At 39.5% G+C, this 21,477-nt stretch overlaps 1 protein-coding gene across 3 annotated transcripts in view; it reads left to right on the top strand.

Annotated features, from left to right (window-relative positions):
* LOC101168071 (basal cell adhesion molecule) overlaps positions 1-21,477 on the top strand; it is a 49,639-nt gene that overhangs the window by 15,069 nt on the left and 13,093 nt on the right. For all 3 annotated transcript variants that reach the window (XM_023964001.1, XM_023964003.1, XM_023964002.1), the window contains exons 2-3: positions 20,397-20,521; positions 20,647-20,860. In XM_023964001.1, the coding sequence (XP_023819769.1) occupies positions 20,397-20,521; positions 20,647-20,860 (339 nt within the window). The remainder of the gene's footprint in view (positions 1-20,396; positions 20,522-20,646; positions 20,861-21,477) is intronic.

Genomic DNA, 21,477 nt, shown 5'->3' with positions numbered 1-21,477 from the left:
GTCCATGGCTGACCCCAAGTAAAGTTAGAGCTGCAGTAAAGCCATAAACTTTGTTTTTTTAAATTGGATTTTGTTTATACTGTTTGTTTGTTTTTGAAAACACAAAAAAAAACAAAAAACAGATGATCTGATACAATGTTGACACTCATTTTTGAATAAAAGCCAAAAAAATCAAACAGCATATTATCTACATCTGTTTTCTGAATTGAAACTTGAAAATATGAAAACCGTTGACAGAAACCAGAACAGTGAAAACATTTATTAACAGCAAAAGCTATTTGTTTGGGTTCAAGTTTTCTGAAAAGTCTCTTTCAACACTGATAAAGTTTATGTAAGCTTTAAAAAAAAAAACATCACAAGCGTTTACTGCAGCACGGTCTTGGCCTGACTGACAAAAGGCCGCATGGTCTGCCATTACCGATTAAAGTGGCAGTAACCTTTATTGACAAAATGTCAAAAGGTCATCATTGCAGAAGTGTGCATTTATTTAGTTTATTATCAGGATGAATGATTGTCTGTGTATGCAAGAGTGCAACGAGTGGCACACCCCAAACGATTATGGGCCAATCTGTGCAGAGGTCTCATGGGAGTTTTAAAAACATCTGATGTCAGACAATGGGCTTTGGGGTTTATTCTATAAGGGACAACTTTATTTTATTGTTTTCTTCTGAAGAGCTGGATGTAGAATGCGTTGAGAAGAAACAAGCACAGAGTTGTCATACATTGGTTGTCATACTTTGTGACTTATCATCTAGGGAAAGGGGGCCTGCAGCTGTTGGGGGGGGGGGGGGGGTGAAAGGCTTTGTAGGTGTGCAGATGGGGACAGGGCCCTTTTATTTCAATCATATTATTCAGTCTAACCTTTTCCCCTCTAACCTTACTCCCTTTTCCTGCACTAGCACTTGTCTTTGTCTTCACTCATGACAACACCCCACTGTTTCCGCCTTTGTGACATGGCTGTCTGTTCTCTTAACCTCTGCACATCTCTTCCTCTCAGCCAGATGCCTCTATGCTCTCCAAACTCTGGATCATGCAGGTCTGCACTGGTTGGGTCTGGTGTTGTTTTGTCTCCCTGAGGTTTCACACATTCCAGATGTTATCACCAGGCTCCAGTTAGCTTAGATGATAGCTATCTAGACAGGTCAGTCAATCACTTAACAATGAAGGATGCTGCCCTATGAGTCAGGCCTCATGCTCACGGATGATAAAAGGCCGGTGACTGGTGTGGCCTTGACATGCGGTTATCTCCCATGCTCGCATGTCAGATATATTATCTGTGCGGCTTGCAGACTCACCACTCACACAAACCTTCAAATCGATTCATCAAGTTAATTGTTGCGTGTTTAAATCTTGGCTTCATTTGCCTAATTATTTCATTTGTTTTTTTCCCTCCCTTTTAATCTACAAAGCTATGAATAATTATTAAATGAAAAATTAAGGAATCAGAAAAATGTTCTGGGTGGCAGATTGGAATTTTATTAGGAATGGAATAATGAATCTTTTTCAAGTCTCTGATGAGCCTTGATTTGTATAAATGAATAAGATATTGTTCGGTTTTCATTTTGAAGAGTGTTAAATTTATGCTTCATAAAATTTACAGCATGAAACTGAAATTAGTCATGGTTAACATTTCCCCCTTAGTCAACACTACCATTTCCATTTTCAAGCCCTGCCTTTACAACCGTCCTTTAATCGGGTAACTAGTGGACAGTGCTCCGTTTGTTGCCTGTTTATTTTTGTGTCTGAACGTGCCTGAGTGTATCCACCTCTAATCCAGCCCTGGGTACCCTCTGTCCCCCGCAGGCTCGGTGTCAGCAGTTTGACTTTGATGTCAAGCCACAATTTATTTGACGGTCTCTGTGGACTCCTGCGTTGTCCACATAATGTCTGGCAATCAATAATAATGTGACCTACCTAGCCAGAGCCTTTCTACCCGCTGCTTTAGTTATTCACCCCCTGGCTTGCAATATTCCAGTCTCTGGCCTGCCCCTGCCCCCTGAATAAAAAAAGAAAATGTCAAAAAAAAAGTCTCAGTACATCCAAGTTTTACCAATAATGCCTGTCTAGCTATGACAGTGACCTCTATGTCTGTCATGGTTACTAACAAGCCCCCCTGGAGCAAAAGTAAATCATTGTTTCTCTATTGTTTTTTTAAATTACATTATTTGTCTTACTAAAATAAATCAAGATGAGACAAGTAGATGAAAAAAAAGGCAAGTAAAGGAGAGGATCTATACTTTTGAAAATGGTTTGTGTAACTCCTGTTGTGTCCTACTTTTAAACCCCCTTTGCATTGTTGTTGAGGTAATAGAGAAAAGAAGAACACAGGTGTGCTTTCATGGTGCAGATTAGCCAGAAATGCTGGAAGCTTCACACAGGACTGTGTTGGCTAAGAAAAATGTGTATTTTTGGTGTGTTTTCAGCTTTATTCTCCCTTGAGTTTGCATGAAGATGTGGGTGTATAATTCATGATTTGTATACCAGTTACAGTATGTGCACTTGCCTCGACCATATGCTGGGTGATATTTGAAATATGCCGGTTGGGTGTGTAATTTTTTTTTTTTTGCCGTCTTCTTTCGTCACCTTGCTGTATGAGAATGAGCAAGACCTGCACTATTTCCTCATCTCCATCTTATCTGCTAGTCTCTCCTGGAAGTGCTGTGGCAAAAAATAGAGACAACTAGTCGAAAGTGCATTTTTTGTTATTCCACGATGTAAATAAATGGCACGTAAAGAATTTGACAAAGATAATACAGCCTCTTGTGAGCAATGACGTGGGATGCTTCTAACTTTAAATAACTGGAGGACTTTGTTTTTTTAATGAGTCATCTGCAGAGACATACTGTGGGTATCGGTCTGAAGATAAATGATGTTTGAAAGTCTCACCTGCATAAAAATAACATCATGCTACTGTTTGTATAACCGACTTTTGTTTGCATTCTATTCATGCTTGTGGCTAACGTCTCTCTATGTAGTGGTGGTTAGTGGGTCTATCTAGTTCCCAGCAATGCCTACCAGCCAGTCAACCAGCCGTGCTGGGCCTCTCCACTCTAATTAAACTCTCTATGGTTCCAGTATCCTACCAAAAAGATACCACCTCAAAGCCAAAGTCTCTGTTTGCTGCTGCCAAGACCCTCTACATGTGTGTTAGAATGGAGAAACTGAGACAGAGTGAGGGCTCATGGCCATATTTGCTTCCCATTTCACTCAAAGAGCAGATGACTGCCAAGACACAAAGGAGGTAAAGCAAATATGAAAGAGGAGACAAAACACGATCTACAGTAGACGGCAGTTGCCTTATGGAAGAAAAAAGGACTTAAGTGGATTTATAAATCAAACATAATAAAGACCACAATGGTGGAGAATAGTAATTAACTCTGAATTATTCTATCTCTGAGGGATCAAGGGATTAATGCAAGCTTTGGTTTGGATTCTGCACCTTTTTCGCTGTTGTTGGATGGGAGTTTGCTTCCATGTTTGTCAGTGAACATGCATGTCTGAGCGCATGCTTGTTTGGGTCTCACCACAGACCAGAAGGCTTTGGATGTCTGTGCCAGCGGGCTTGTGACCGTATCTGCCTGCCAGCCAGAGATTGTGTGTGTTGAGGTGTGACTTGGTACCCCGCACTTACTGAAGTTCATCCAAGCGTTCTAAGTTAATCCGCTATAATAGGTTGGAAAGGGGGGACATGCGCTGAATGTAGGGGCATCAAAAGGTTTTAAATGTGTGTGTTTTTTATGCGTTTGTGCAGTCTGCAGTGTGTGAGGTAAGCCGGTCAGGAGAGTACAGATTTAAGGCGAGACAGACCCTTTTAAATCCCAGGTTTATACGTTCTTGGGAGACCAAGAGTTGATAAGCCAGCCAGCCATTGAAAACAGCCTTGGTTGGCCTCTTATCACAGTGGTAAATCTGTCCAAATTTGATAAAAAAAAGCTGACTTTGAGAATGAATTATTGGTGGAGTACAAAGTAACGGAAAAGCTTAGTAGATAGTAACACGAGGAGGTCAGCAGTAGCCATCAATCTGCACTATAGTGGCAAGACGGGAATCTTGGAAATCATGCACTCCTAGCAAACAAAGAAGGAGTTTAGTGTTTAGTTGGGATTTCCAGTATCTCTCAACCCCCCAGTGAGTGTTGCCACTGTCAACAGCATTATAAAAGTCTGTTTGTATGGGATGGAATTAGAGGGACGGAAAGATTGGTGGGCAGGTGCAACAGTAATTTCCTGACGGCTGAGGAGTGGCGGTAGGCTTTACCCACTCTGTCTGGTATACAGCCTCCTCTGTCTCCTGACTGCTCCTCCTCCCTTTGCTTGTCTTGACGATAGCCAAGCTCTTATCATGTGTTTGAGTGTATTTCCAGAAACACACTCACAAAGAGGCGTGTTCCTCCTCAGGCTCTCATTTCCACACTCCCGTGCCCTTGGCTTTTCCCTTCACCCAATCTCCCTACCAGTGGGTTTACCCCTTCTTCTGCATCCCTCTATCTGCCCCTCACACACAGGCTTTACCAGCCAGCTGAGCACGATGGCCTGTTTTAAATGGAGCAATGGATGGATAAGAAAACAGCACAGGGATAAGGGGTGTGAAGAAAGGAGCAATGAATCAAGGCGTACACCAGCGGCCTGTTATCTCATTACAGCGGTGCTGGCTTGTCATGCCCCAATGACTATCCCCCCCGAGGAGCACCGTCAGCCCCCTATAAAACCCCCTTTATTCAGGAAGCATTCTCGCATTTCAGCTTGGGCACAAAGATGGGTAATTCTCTCTAGTTTCTGAGCTGTCCACACCAGATTTGTGTATCCTGGCTCAACCGGGGCGCACAATGGCACCAGCAGCACAGGCACAGCCACATACACAGCTGCTTGTTAGTCTCTCGTTATGAAATGATGCTTTCAGATAATGGAAGCTAATAGTGAGAGTGGATATCCATTTGTTCCACCATTTTCTCCCTATTCCAGTTCCCTAACACGATCCCGTGTGGGTTTTAGAAGAGGAACTCAAGAGGGAGCTACTGTCACCTGAAGTAGTGGAAATGGTGTTCCTCTCTGGCTTTTCTCCCCTCTTCTGCCAAAATGAAGCCTCATTAGACGTGAGAGGAGAGCTGTTTCTAAATGAGATGGGTAGACTGCGACTCAGCACTCCTACAGATACGGAGTGAAAGACAGGCCAGGGTAAGGAAGAGACGAGGACAGGGGGAAGCAACAAATAAAGAGAATGCACACAGAGCAATTCTATTGGAGTAAAAAAAAAAAAAAGGTTTGTGAAAAATATATATCAACCAGAAAACCTCATTTTTAAATTACGGTGGCACTAAAAAGAATTGAAAATATTATTTGAAAATGAGAATCAGTTCCAGCTTAGTTGAGGTCTCGGATCCCAATAAATCCAGAGACAGGAGACATGTTTGTAAAAATCTGCATTGTTTTTAAAACCCCTTTTTCTGTTGATTTTTTATTTTTATTTTTAATTAATTATTTTGCGCCTTTATTCTGTTCAACTGTAATCAAACGAAGATTGATTTGTCTAATTTGATTACCGAGGTTGACAGTTATCACCAGGCAGCTGCAGTGAGATACCAATAAAGCTCCATTTTAATAACGCTTCAGTGAGATGACAAACACATTCAACCTATTATAAGAATAAAAATAAAATTGCACTTTGTTGCTTCATTTTTCCCCAAAGCCTCCCTTCCATCAGGTGCAAGAGAAACCACATTGAGCAAAACAGCCAAGAAGAAGCAACATCATCTAGGTGTTATTTACTCATAGCCCCAAGCTGTGTTTGCCTCACCTCAAACAGTGTTTGTGTGAAACCTGTCCACACAGGCATAGACTCTTTCCAGGTCAACAAAACATGCTGGTGCTACCATTCAGCATTGAATTAATGGCGGAAAAGGGTGACAGGAAAGGAAAACATGTGAGATGTTGAGGTCTTTAGATATGGTTTTTGGCTGCTACGGATGTAACAGTGGGGCACTGAATGCAGAATCTGAGAGACTTCAACCTCGGAGTCATCAGTATTAAAATAGACGTGATGTGGGGAGATATCCTGCAGTCCTCTATGGGTTTATGTTTAGCAGAAATGTGAGACCCACTGATACATATGTTGGCCTGCCTTCACCTTTCCTTTATTTTATTTATCTAAAATCTTACTTCCTCTTTAGAGCCAGGCCCAGCTTACTATACCCTATTGTGTTTTCAAATACACACATACACAAGGCCTGTGCTGAGTAATTTGCCCTGGGTTTTATTCCTCTAAATGGACTAAACAGCTATTTTGCGCAGTGTATTTATCTGCATCTGCCCAGCATGCTAGGAAACGACTTACTGAATGAATTGACTCGAGGATAGATGGAGAGGGGAAATGAGAGAGACAGTAGAGGCGGCAGCACTTTGTCCTAACCCTTTTAGCAAGATTAGCTGTTGTCTTAATACCTCTCCCCCTTCTTTATTTGGAGTCAGCTGCGCTCTTAGTGTCCTCTCTGACAGTGGTTTGGAGCCAGATCTGGTATTTGGAATGTGTAGTTTGTATGCAGAGCTTCTGTAGAATACAAAAACAAACACAGTTAAACCCATTGAAATAGCATGGAAATAAAGCAACAACAACAACAAAAAACATTAAAAAAAGAATGTCTTTCTTAAATTATGGAATATGCAACTTTGGATTTTCTTGTACATCTGAAGTAACATAAGACCAACCACTAATGTCAAATCTATGAAGATGGCAGAAACCCAAACTGGTGGTGTTAGTGAAGGGAAGACAAAAGTGCTCAGAAGTTAATGCTTATAATTAGAGCCTATTTGTTGTTTTAGCGGCAAATATTAACTTTATATCGATTATTAGGAAATATAGGCAAATGAAAACGCATTGTCATTAGTGGAAATTAAAAATAATGAGATCCAAATTCAGACCTCAGACGTGAAGTTCAAACAGAGGAAAGTAGTAATGGCCCAACCTCTCAGGTAGTCGAAAGTCAGGAAAATCCAAAACACAAAACAGGGTAAAGTGAAATGTGCTGAAGGAAACAGGATCTTAAACAATAATAGTGTAATATGTGCTGTAATGGCCTTTGACCTGCTAATGTTTGGTATTAGGTTGGTCAGTGTTTGTGTTCTTATCATACATGTTAGTTGAATTCAGGTCATTTTCTTAGCAGAAGTATCAGATGAGCTGGTCGCATTCTCTGTTCTGTAGACCTTTGTCAGACTTCACCACCTTAGTTATTCTCAGAGGACACAGAGTCTGAGTCTGCATACTTGCAGCTTTCCTTCACTGGGCCTGTTGCTGTGTTTAGATTATGGGCAAACTCCAATCACATTGGACAGTTATCCTGTACAAAACAGGTATTATAAGTTCAATTATTCAATTTATTTAATTGAATCAAAACTTAACAATGTTTCCATAATTCTGTCTGAATGGTCTAAATGTAACCTGTTATCAGTTGGGGGAAGACAGGAAGAACTTGATGGGTTAATCAGTTCACCTTATCTTTTATAACGGTGCAGAAAATGGTGTTCAATAAATCAATTAGATAGATAGATAGATAGATAGATAGATAGATAGATAGATAGATAGATAGATAGATAGATAGATAGATAGATAGATAGATAGATAGATAGATAGATAGATAGATAGATAGATACTTTATTGATGCCTGGTGTGAAATGTTAGACTATCTATCCATCCAAAAATGTGTGACCTAAGGACACAGCAGAAACAAATGTATGACCCATTGGAATATTAAAAAAAGGAACCATTTAATGACCCAGTCTTTATAAATAGACCACCTAGATGCAATATATGGTTTGGACAGATTGTTTTCCCTAAAGCACTGCATATCTTTTGGGACTCATCTGAGTTTACCAAAGTGTTTGTGATGACTAAATCAATAAGATTGCTCCAGTTTTCTCAAAATATCTGAACAAAAATGAAGTAGTTTATTTGCTTGATTATCAATCTCTTCGTCCATCATCTTTCCACTGCTGCCTCCTCATTTTTGGGGTCCTGTGGGCAATTTAGAGTGTTTTCTGCCTCTCCTATCACTGAATGCACCTCATTAGAACACGCCATTATGGACGCCAGCAAGATTAGCAGCAGCATATGCAAGCAGATTGCCTGTGCCAAACACTGCATATCATTGTGGCCCATTAAAGCAAGTCATTTACCTTGATAAATGGATAGAGGCAGTGCGGAATTGAAAACACACAGGGGAACCTCTCCTCCACTCATTTCATTTTTCTCTTTCTCCTTTTTCTTCTGCTGTCCTCTGGGACCTTCTTGCTTCCTAAACTTGTTCTTGTCCAAACTTTGTATCACACTGCTCAATACCATCTACTTCAAACTCTCTTGCTCATTTTTCCACCAATCCCTCCGTTCTTTCCTCTTTTTGCTCGTCCTATTTCGAAGTTTCTTTTTGCCAAGGGCCGTGTTTTAAGGAGGGAGGGGTGAGTGAGAAAGAGGGAGAGAGAGGACAAAGTATGTTAATTGGAGTGCCTGGGGTGAGAGGCAGAGAGCGAAGAGGCCTGATTCAGGGACCCCCGTAACATTAAATATTAACACCTTTTCTCATCTCTGCTCTTTTAGTGACATCCACTGATTGGGCCCTCTCCATCGATCATGACGCACAGGCACACACTCACTCTTCTTCTTCCCTCCATCTTTCACTAAATTGAGTTCCTTCCAAAAATGAAAGGCAGGCAGGAGCTGACACACTCTTGTAATTGGGGACCCTCTCTGTTTTGTGCCCTTTGATTTAAAAAGTAATGAAATTCTACTTGATATTTTCATCCAGTCCTGTATGTACTTCACTGCTGAATTCCCTTTTTTTTTGGTTCACTCAAATGTGAACTCTAATGGAAGCAGAGCACTGGCTTTTGTCATGCTAACTCCTTGCTAATGGAGGAAGATATAATGCAGCAGATTGGGTCAACTAAACGATATTATCCCAATAAGTGACGTAGATATTCTGTATGAGTGATGAGCTGTATTCAGCTGCTTCTAATGGGGGGAGAGTGTTTGGTTTATTAGTTGTGAAATATATTAAAGACCCACTCTGATTAGATTAGTGTTTTTGGTGATTTTAGAATGTTCTTGTAGCTTTTTTCTAATTTTATAATGTCCAGTAAACTAGCTCAAAAGATGATCAGAGTAGGACTTTGAGAAACGTTTCTACAATGCTTGCAGAAACCAAAACCTCAGCACGAATACATTCAAGCTTGTACTTGTTTGAATTTCATTGTTTCCCATTTCCATCAATCTCACCTTCCTTCGGCTCCTGAAACTGACATGCTCATGTCCAAAGATGACAAACACATCCACTCTACCAGATGCAAGCCTTGTTATTGAGCGCACAGCTCCAAACTCTGTTGTTAGAATGGGATTGACTCCTCACCCGGTTGCCTGGGCAGCAAGACTGACGAGGGGGAATCTCTTCGCGAACAAAAGAGAGTGAGGAGCCGACCTTGTAGCCCTCTTCACATTGTTTGTCTTGAGGTACTAAACTGCCCTCAGAGGAAACAACACGCTCTGCAGAACAGCTGTGATTTATGTGGTGCAGAGCTACATAGTGTGATGTTACCCCTTTGCCCTACAGACCAACCCGGCAGATACTGACCTGGACACGATCTCCTCTCTGAGGCTTAATCTCTAAGCGCTCACCTTTAACTGACATCAATGTCAAAGTGCTCAGCATGATATGAGACGGGGAAAGATGGATCACGCTGTTCGGACAATTTAATCTCCTTGAAAACAATTTTTTATTGCAAAAACGGGGAGAGGCCACTTACCTTTTATAAATCCAAGATTGAGGATTTAAGGAAACTTGTTGGGCGTGAAAGCCTTAATGCATCCTATTGGTTCTGGTTCTGTTACCTGAGCAGTCAGAAACACGGTTTGCCTTAAAACCCATAAAGAGAAAGGTTCTGTTCTCAAATTTGGAAGTGTGGTAGGTAGGCCTGCACAATATACCGCAAATTTATCGTTATAGCAATATCCAGCTCTGCAATATGCATATCGCAAAAGAGAGTGAAAATCGCAATAAATCGTAAACCTTAAATGTGTTAATACAACCTAATGGCAGCTTGAAGCATTTAACGAATCAAATAAATCCCTTTAGGCATTTGACCAATCGGATGGACGCCTTCACCTTGTTGACCAATCGGATGGAGGGCTATTATGTTAGATGTTTGTCTCCTATGTCAACGAGGGTCATTTGGAGTATAATTTTTAAACTGTTGCAATTAAATGGGAATGATGCTTTAGTTTATTTTGTTATTTGTTTAAATACAGCAAATTATACCGTTATCGCAATATTAATCTTAAATATCGCATATCGCGAGTTTTCCTTATATCGTGCAGCCCTAGTGGTAGGTAGTCTTGGAGAAAACTTAACAGATTTATGTTTATGGTTATTAAAAAACAAGACAAAAGCTAGAACTCAAAGAAACTAAAACCAGGGAGGGACAGGACAACCCCTGAACCATGACAGAACTGAACTACATCAACTGGCAACAAAAAGCATGTAAGGCTTAGTTAGTCTACTACCTGACAAATGTGTTAATTTTGCAAGGGCCTTTGGGCACATCTCTTACAAATTCTGCCACGATATGGACTTCTGGAGAAGGCTGCTCAATACTAACATAGTCCAAACCACTATTGTCATGCAAGTAAACACAAAGACAAATGCTCTTATTGCACATGTCACAAATGTGTTCCTGTGAGTGTGTAGATGTACTGCAGGCTACTGTGATCCACATGGATAGTTTAGTGAGACTAGAATGTTAGGGAGTCATCCAACCTTAAGGCCATGTCACAACGCCACTACTTGCATTATGCACATATTGCATGGATGAGAATTCGTCATACATGAATATATGTGCAAAAAGGGAGAAAAGTTGTGGTCTTTATGTGAAATTTTTTACAGATGTATCACAAATGTATCACATTAGCACCACATGGACATATTTGTGGAAAACCACAAATTTGCATATGCATCTCGTAAAATGAATGCACAATTGCGTAAGATTTGTGTAATATTTTTGTATAGACTACATAAAATACGCATAAACTGTATAAAACTCAAAAGACCAAAAATATTGAACAGCTCAAAACCAAATTCACACAAAGACTCGCTGGCCATAATCCTCGATGAACATCTGCGCACATCACCGAATGATGAACACAAGAAACACTTATGAATTACGTATATCACAAATGAATCACAAAAGACCAAAACTTTATACATGAAAAAAATGCGCAAAGTGTATGTAGTGGCTGTGTAAAAGTGACCTTTACAGTGACTTACCGTTTTATAACTTTCATTTCAGGTCCACAGATGTGAGAAATGAAAGGTTTTACGACCATGGAAGAAAGTGCAGGTTGACAGGCTTGTGTTTGTGTCAGCCATGCTGTGTCAATGTCGAGTTCATGGGAACATCAGATCCTTCCGAACCAATTTACCCGTCTCCTCCCTGTTACTTTGTCCTCCACGTCTCCTCGCTTGTCCTAAATGAAAATCAACCAATGAATCAACATAAAATGGAACATGTTTTAAGTGCTAATCCCTTTAGTGCCACTGAAAGTGTGTTTTGCACATCAAACAGAAAAGATGAAAGAAATTTAAAAAAGGGGTTGTGTAAAAGCAAAAAATTTTAGCCTAATTAAACTAAGACAAATGAAACTAAAAACCAGAATGTTCCAAAAATGGTACAGCCCTCTTTATTATATACAATAAATTCTGCTGTTTGTTTTTTTGCTTATATGAGAGCATAATTAAAATAAGTGGTGATTTTGGTCTTCATTTATGACAAACAGATCAAATTTCCATCCTAGACTTTGATGATCTTAAGCTGTATGTGTGCTGCTACAGGTCCCAGGTGTGAATTTTTATTTCTACTTAGGTGGTACATCAGTACAAGTCCAGACAGGGAGACAGGCAAGCTGGTTTTTATCCTGTAATTGTGGAGGTGTACGGCTTGTGGCATCAGAGCGTGCAGGATCCATCTATCTTGCCTGTAATCAGGGTCCCTGATCCCAAAGACACACGGATATGACACATAGCCCTCATAAAATACAGGAAATCTATTAGAAATGAGGGCGTCCAGCCTCACTAAGTAATGAAAAAAGAAGACTAAACATGTAATTGTGCTTGACTCCTTTTAGAGGCTCAGATATCATCTTTAAAGCACAATAAAACTCTACTGCCTTCAGAGTTATGAGTCTCAATACTTTTAAAAGGCAAATGTCTCATCAGGTTTATAATACTGAGACAGACATGAAGCAGACTGCGACTTTAAAACATTGATTTGTAGCTTATCAAGCAAATATCATTAAATTAGGTTTTTCTGGGAATTTATTTCTGGCATTTAACTGGTGGTTCATGTTTTCATTAGGGTTTATGAAATGCTGAGTTATCCCTCCTGGCAGTTCATTCCTTCCTAAAGTAGAATTTGTAAAGCAGATTAAACAAATATACAGGAATGTGAAGTTGGAAAACTTCATTAGGATCTTCTTTTAAGGGCTTTATTGGCTTAACTCTAAGTAATTATCTTCTACTTGGAAATCATGCTCATGTCGTCAGCCCATGGGTGTATAGGAAATTTAAATTTGTTGTTACTTTTCCACAAATATATCGCAAAAATTAATTGATTTGCTTGCCCAGGCATGCTCAACTTTGTTTTTAAAATATAGAACGAGAGATTTTGGCGTTTTTACTTTTTGAGATCATAACTGATGTTAAACATTTTTGTATAGCTTTTGTATCAAGATACATTTTCTAAATAAATGAAGACAAATCACAAAACTTTGATGTGAAACATTTTAAAAACATTTTCAAATCATCAAGAGGGATTTTCATTTTTTAAATGTAAATGTTTACCTTGTTTAGTTGTCCCACCTAGAAGAGCAATAGTTAGTTTGTGCCAAATATGTCAGACTTGACCCCTTTCAAAGGTCAAAGCCTTGCATGGAGCTGACAAACCCTGCAGCATCTATTATTTGCAAAGATTCAGTATTGCTGTGCTTACCAATATTAATTTCTAAGGAGGTAGTCAACTTATGAATGAATGGCCTGTCGCCTTTTCTCTTAACTGACTTCTGTTGTTTTTGTCTTTTTGCTTTTTAAACTTCTCCATTATGTGCTCAGCATGTCGGTTATTACTTTGGGGGTCCCACCAGGTCTCCCTGCGCTGCCCCTCTCTCTGTTACATTCATTGTTGGTGTGTGGGATGTGAGTCTGGGGTGTGTGGGTTTGCAGCAGCTGCTGTTGCTGTGCTGCACCTGTTCTTGTCTCATCACTCAGGCGTTGATGGACCCCAGGCCTTACGAGGCCCCACCCAGACATTGGTAGTGTGACCCAGCAGGCTCTAAAACGCACACACACAATAACATCTGACATACACAGATGTTTTATTTTATATACCCTAGCTACTTTTCATCATATTTTCACCAACTAAGCTTGAAGGAGAAAAGCAAATTGATTACAAAAGTTCTTCTTTTCGTCTGGATTGTCACCCATCCCAAAAACAAACTGACTGACTTAACCAGATTATAATATTTCCCTAATTTAGTATTCATAATGGTATTTAAGATACCATTATGATATGGTATGATTTAACCATATTAAGAAGGCTAAAATACTTAAAACAAAGTGAAGAAATAGAGGCTTAGATAATGATGAAGTACAATGATACTATGTGAACTACCATATTTTTTTTAAAAGTATAGGTTGCTGTTTTATGCGTAGTTCAGCTGGGGTTGCAAATTAAATGTGATTTTTGACAAAATTATAGCAACGACCAGTTGTTAGCATCAGTGTTTGCTTCTGACAGTAACGCAGAAGAAGAAGCGCCGCTCAGTCTTACGCCGAGTTTAGTGGAATTGAGAATGAAGAATTCAACAAATTTAGGGATTTGTAATTATATAAAGAGTTTAGTTGACTTGTTAGAATGTTCATATTGCTAGTTAAAATAATTTCTCATACGTTGCGCTTATATTCAAGATTTGTCCTATGTTTCATGAAGCTAAATAAGCATCAATGTATTAAAGTAGTGCAAATATTCAGCTTATTAATATCTATCAAATTTGCCTTTTAAGATTAAATGTCTGTTCTTTTTCCCATATTTTGTTACATACATTTCTCCCAAAAGTGCATCTTATATAGAATTTTTTTTTTTTCTAGATCGTGCATTTTTTGGCTGCTACTATTTATTCTCCGGAGCGACTAAAATTACAATAATTCCAGTTGCTGCATTTTATGCCAATGTGACATTTTGTACTGTGAGTGTTGGTTTGTTTTCATTTAGGCACAAATTAGTATTCGATTTAAAGTTTTCTGTCTTTCTAGTTTTTCATTTTCTTCTGTTCGACTCTTTGTTGGCAAAATTTTTAAGCTACATAAAGTTTCTGTGCCAAATTCAATCCCACTGGACAAAGGAAGCTTCCAAATCAATTAAACTGTCTTCACCTCAGCAGGAAAGGATCAGTGTTATATGGGATTCTTGAACACCGACCTGGCTCAAAAATAATAAATCCTGTAAGCCATACACATTCCTTTTGTTGGGATAGTAGACCTTTATGTCAGTGTGTAAATAGTAGTCCTTCTTTTTAAATTGGCTAATATCCTTGAAATCAATTTTTTCCATGAGCAAACAGCACACACAACTTCAACCAATCAGGTGCAAGTGCAATTGAAAGCGAAAATCAGTAAAAGGAAATCTAAGTTACTGTGCGGTCTTTTTTTCCATGACCTCATACTGAAGGTGACTCAGTTCATTACTTTGAGTATCTTATGCGTTGGGACTGTTTGCTTTGCCAACAGTTAAACTCACTAATCCTGTTGGGAGTTTTGGACCACATACAAATTGAGACAACACACAGGTTCACTGCTGTGCTTTACCCTTTCCTGACTTTGGTACTATGTTGACCTTCTCTGACCTCACAGATCTGTGGCAGAAAGTTTTGGTGTAATGTTTCTCTGGTTTATTGCGATTGTTTACCTAAAAAGTCTGAAACACTTATCTCACTCCTCACGTTTCATCCAACTGATGTAGTTTGCAGAAAATAACATGAGCGGTCTGTGTTAGCAGCACAGAGAATTGTATTTGTATTGTGATGATAGTGAGGTTAGCAATCACATCTCAAGTTGTTTCTTGTCCATATTTTGTTTATTTTATTTGATTGCTTCTGTCTTAAATCCTTAGTGTGCTTTGCTGGGTATATAATTACTGCAGAGCAAATAAAATAAAAACACTTCTGGAAAAAACTATAAAACGGAGAAAGGTTGAAAATTTGTGTGGGTTTGATGTCTAGAACAGAAATTCAAGCAAAACCAGGGAAAAAGGATCCAGCTGGCATCTTTCATAATGAAAAGCAACCTCTTCTGTGTGCATCTCAGTATGTGAGGAAGAAGAGAAAGGCAGACACTGAGAGGAGCCCAAGAAACAGCAAGACAGAGGGTATTAAAGTTGATTTCACATTAACTTTTCAGTAGGTGTGGGACTGGTTCTGCTCCACTCAGCCTCTGCTTTGACTGCAGACCCTGGATCCTTTCTTTTTCTACGCACAGTTGCTTTTTATGAAGGCTGGGCTGCTCATAAATATTCCATGCATTATAGATGTACTGTAAGAGCATCTGTATGTGTTAGGGGTTATGTGTGTTTATTAGGGTGTGTTCAAGTCATACGCTGACCGTCTTGTTCCCATCTGTCCCTGTAACAAGTCACACACCCCATCTCACACCACCTCACACACACTTTCCCTCTATTTGGCTAAATCCGATTATCTTGCCTGCACCAGCTAACAAGACCCCCAAGCAGCCAGTCCCTCCCTCTATGAACCCCAGCAACCCCCAAAACTCTCCTTTTTTTTTTTTTTTCTTGTACGCTCTCAACCTCACAGACACAGTGACAGCCGACAGCCTGTGTCTCTAAACACACAAACACTCCAGCCCACATGCTGCTCTGGGCTCAGATTGAACAGAGGACTCCCTGATTATGCTTTAATTGCCTGTCTCTGTCTGTCCAGCTGCCTTGTGGGTAAAAACCCAGAGCAGGGGCTTGATTGATCACTCTAGACTGAACATATTGTGAATGACATTGAAAGGGACGGGCGAGGCGAGACTGGAACAAAGAATGGACGTTGATACATTTCTATGGGAAAGGTAGCTGCAAGCGTTACAGACTGTTGATTAATATTTTCAAAGATAAGATTACCTGTTGTCACATCAATACCACCCTGCCACCATCAGTGTCAGTTACACAAACACACACAGACGCTCTTAACACATACAGTATAAGCCTACTGTCATGACTCTATAATGGACAAAAAAAGGTGATTTAAACTAATTTAAGCCTGTATTCAAGGATTACAATTTAAATGTAAATTGAAGTTTCCCCGGAAAGTGAATTAAACTTTACATTATGTGGCTAAATCTGAGCAATACAGCCAAAACAATCATTTAAACTTAAAACGATTTAAAATGAATACTGTGAATATGATATTGTTTGAAACTATTCCAAGTTTTTTTTAGTCATAGACATCAATTGTTTTGCATTTAGCCTATGTAGAGCCACTCCATGAACTCTGATGTTCATGCTTGTGCATGGTAGTTTAAAATGAAAATACAAACAAACACTGGATGGCAACATGTCTATTTTTTAGCTAGAGATGACAGAACAAACACTGTAAGCTAGATTTAACTTTGCATTGTAGGATTTTAACTGAGTCATGCCTTTTGTGTTCTGTCTAAAATAAAAGACTAATAAATGGAAAACCTAGCAGTGAGTGACTTCAAAAATGGGATTTTTGATGGATTTTCATCCTCAAATAATAAACATAGTTCTACACTTGATGTCAAAAATGAAAAATGTACATTAACATTTTGGCACTTTGGGCTTACCGAGCGGTCTACAACCTTAAAATTTAGTGTGGGCCACCTGCGTGCCCCATGCAAGACAGTTGTTACTATAGCATGAACCTCATTGCATAACATTTAAAAAATCAGCGGAAGAAATCAAGTTTTAGTATATAGAAGAGCTAAAGGACGGAGCTCTGTATTGGTGCCAGAAAATGTCGCTCAAATTAATGTTGCGTGGGTGACTGTGTGTTTTTGCAATGCACCCCTCAACGGGACACTTCAAGCCTAAGTGCTGTTTAAAAAATGAACCACTTGATTCACCCACAAATTTTTGGACATGTTTCCTGGCTTGTTTTGGCATTTATCCATTTTCTATCCTCTCTGTCCTGTTTTGGGTTTACACGGAGGGGGGGGGGGGGGGGGGGGGTACTGGAGTTAATCCCAGCCATCATCAAGTAAGAGGTGTGTTACCCTCTCGACAGTGCCTAGCATGGCCAAACCGAGACAAATGACAGAACCCACTTTGTAAAGTGTGCCTCTCACTTGCTAAAAAAAAAATTGGACTCAGTAATGACCTAACATGCATAATGAATGGACTTTCAGGAAGAAGTTGGGGAGCTCACAAAAATCTTTCTCGGATGCAGGGGGAGAACATGCAACTGCACACAGAAAAGCCCCAGGCGAGATTCAGGGACTTTCCTGGTTGGAGGTGATATCGCTAACTAGCGCATGCCACGTATCCTGTTGGCATAGAAACTGGGTATTTTAGTTATCCATTTTTGCTACATCCCTTGTGAAAATGCCGAAACATGAGCCGCATTGAGAACCACTAAGCTGATAGATTAAAAAAAAAAAACCCAAGAAGCTAGAATTAAAAACAAAATAAAAGGAAAGAAGGAAAGAAATATAACCAGAAGCAAAAAAATGAATCTTCTGATATAAGGATGACATCTTTGACCTTTGACCCTCATGTGATTTGCGGGTGGAATGTATTTCACTAACAACACAGAGGAGCCGCAGTGTGTTTTTTGACAGCTCTTATCTCTGTCAGATATACAGTACGCCCCGTCTTCCCCTCCATCCTCTGCCCCCCTCCTCTTCTTCACTGTATCCTGATAACAAGGTGGCCATCGCTCAGCTCCTCTCATCTCTCTTTAGACGTTTTCAGCAAGTCCTCTTTCATCTTCCCCGTCTGCGTTGCTCCGTCTGGTTATTAAAACTAGCCTGTCAAAAAGCTGGAATTCCCACAAGTCCTTCCTCCCCACTCTTGGCAGCATTTCACAACAAATAAATTATTCAGCTATAGATTTTGTAGTCGAGAAATTGATGGTATGATTAATTTATGTTAGTATACAAAATATGTGGGAATATGCAGTTTTATAAGTGAGACATTTTTTTTTCCTTTTAGTTTTAGATATATTTCTACCTTACTTTGTACTCACTTTTCATTGTTATATTTATTTACAGTTTATAAAGTAAAATAGTTGTTTGTCTAGATTTTAACCCCTCTTATTGCCATGATGCTTTGTTGTTTAATTAGATCATTTACCCCCTGACATTAGCATCACTGTAGACTGACAGCACTTACATCTCATTTTTGACTTAGTTTTGATTCATTAGCTGCAGCAAAGCTTTTGTCCTCTCTCTCTTGCATATTTTCCTTTAAGTCCTATTTGTGATGTAGTCAAGTTTTGGAAAAACAGAGAGCTCGATATAGCGAGTTTTGAAAAGTTGGACTGTGTCTCTGTTCTCTCTGCTAGAGCAGGATCCGTTCTGTCCCTTGGTTGCATTGAAATGTGGGACACAAGATGCATCCTGATGTCTCTGTTGAATGGAGAACACTAAAAGTGTCAGGTTCTGGAGCCTTCAGGTTTCCACTGGGGCTCCTGCATAATTTGGATTTGGCCATTTTGAGTACCTCCTGTAGAAGTTATTTAGATGTCTGTTTTTGCTATGAGGAAATCGGATACATTTCTACAAAATTTACACAGGAAGTCATCTGTAGAAAAGCAGACGCAGTTTCGTTCCTGATGTCTTTCCAAATGCATATCATTGAACAAACGAGGGTTCCACAACTAAGACCCCAACTTTTGTTCAAAAACGGAGTTTCTCAATAGCCGGCTGGAGGCAGGATACACAAAGTTAGATTTTACACTATTATAAATATTCAAAACACATTAGACGTAATTACAGCCCGATGTCAAATACTGATTTGATGTTTCCAGCTTTATTTCTGTGTGAGGTATAGAGCTTCAAACTACTTTCTGTCCATTTTCAGAAAGTTGTTGAACTAAGCAGAATAACCTAAAGTCAATGTTCCCTTCCCACTTCCGGCTTCATTTTTACCTTGCAGAATCTAATAGTTGAAGTCAGATATTATCTGACCCGTGTGCATAAGTCTAAGTTCGAAAAGCTCCCATGAGACTTGAAGTTGCACTGGTTCTGCAAAGTGAAAAGAAGACATTCAGGTGCATTTTTATGATTTTTAAAAGCCTAAAATGACAACTTGTTACACAGAAGACTACAGGTGTTGATAGTGTACAAGTAACCTTTATTTACTACTTACAGACACTATAAACTTACTATTAAGCTTTTATCCTGAAGAGTGGTGCAAACATTATTGCCATTCCATGTGCACGTCTTTTTATAGACTGCTTGACTCAGTATGACAGTTTTCAACACTGTAATCCTCCATTAAGAGCAGACGATCCATGCTTTTTTATTTTTATTTTATCTCTGTTCAGAGCAGCAGCCTTACATTCATTGGGCTGACATAAATTCAGCATCAACATTGCCCTCCAGGGACAAGCCAAGACCAAGATCTGCGATAGATGCATTCCACCAAAACAGAAATTGTACAATTCTCCAACAGATGTCATGTTTGTGCCTGTTTACACTTGCAGCCCGACCCTCTGCTGCGGATCCTGCTGCAGTTGTTGTTTCTGGAACTGGACATCTGTGTGTCTGTTTGCAGTGTTGTGTGTTTGCAGGCGACAAACAATGCGGGGATGAATGAGTGTACTACAACTGTGTCTGTGTGTGTTTCCCTCATTGTGGGCTCCTGTCGCTGATGTGTTTGTGAGGAGTGATGAGAGCAAATTGCCCCTAGGCAGAGCAGGAAAGGGCATTCTTCAGTGCTGAAACGAAGCATCACAGCCACCACATGGTTCTCACTGCACACTGAATCCTCCGGGTGTTAACAGCAATGCAGGCTGTGACTATGAAGACACGGACAAGCTCTGTTTAGGAGCTACAGTTTAGTGATTATGTTGAAAGTTAATTAATTCTTTTTTTATTTTGTTTTTGTAATCATAACACAACAGTGATCCAGTTATAGTTTTTATAAAATTGCATCAAGTTTTACTTTTTTAATGATGTTTACTGTGTAAATAAACTCAAACTCTGAAGAGATTGTAAAACATTTTTTGTACATCTTTTCATGAAACCTTTCACAGCATTATTGTGTGGTGTCTTAATTTCAGAATATGTATCAATGACCCCTCATCTTATTTCGCTGCCTGCTGTGTTTTTTCTTTTGTAGTTTGCAGTGGAGCTGTGACGGTGACAGTGTCTCCTCAAGTGAATGTGGTCAAAGATGGAACAGCAACCCTGCCCTGCAAATACACTGGAACAAAGGCAAACAGTATAGTGGTTGCATGGACTGTTGTAAGTTATCTCCAATTTCTACGGTATCCTCAGATTAGAACATTCTTTTTAGAAACCAATTTATCATCACCGCAAGATTTTTCGACCTTATTTTGTAACGTTTGTTTTTCCTTCCCTTCTTTCAGGATTATGAAGGATCCAGAAGGCGCCTTGCATATAAATCAGGGGAGGAAATAAAAAGTGATGATGCTTTGATTCTAAAAGGACGGGCCACTATGGGAGCTGATTTGAGCTTGACCATCACCAAGGTTGAACCATTTGACGAGCTCACTTACTGGTGCGAGGTCACTGCTGGCCCTGATGGGTACAAGGATGCCCCCACTCTCCTTAAAGTCTTCCGTAAGCCTATTCCCATATGCTGATGCTTTTTTTGATTGAAGGGTTGCCTTGACAAAGACAACATATGCAACTTTTCTTTCAATTTTTATAAGAAATTTGGGATTTGATTGTCTGCCTATACTGCAGTTAAATGTTGAGACTTCTTTAATTAGTGAGGTCTAAGTACTCACACGAACCTTTGCCAAACATGTTGCTGATTGGATTGCGGTCATGCATGCACAGACATCACACCAAACGGGTGTAACATCTGCAAATCTAAAACCAGAGCACACTAAACCGTTCATCTCATGTGTTACCTGCAATATTAAAGGTCAGCCAATCCTTTTAACTGGTTCTCTAGAGGTCAATTACCCACAATTAATCACTTTTGACATAATTGATAAATAGTTCAATTACACTTGTCATGTCTGATATTTCTCTCTTAAATAGAAGTCCAGAGTGATCTATGTGGTGCTGATGGCTGCCGGAGCAGCTTTCTTATGCCCTCCCCACTGCAATTCAACCAAAATGATTGAGACTCATTTGCATTAAGAAGTGATCCTGGTCCCTCTAAATATGGGTGGATTCTATGTAAAAAAAAATATATATTTTTTTATCATCTTTACTTCAGGATAGGC

The sequence above is a fragment of the Oryzias latipes genome, chromosome 16 (genome assembly GCF_002234675.1).
Source record: "Oryzias latipes chromosome 16, ASM223467v1".
Lineage (NCBI taxonomy): Eukaryota > Metazoa > Chordata > Actinopteri > Beloniformes > Adrianichthyidae > Oryzias > Oryzias latipes.
The sequence above is the reverse complement of the archived record's forward strand: the minus strand, read 5'-3'. Positions and strand labels throughout refer to the sequence as shown.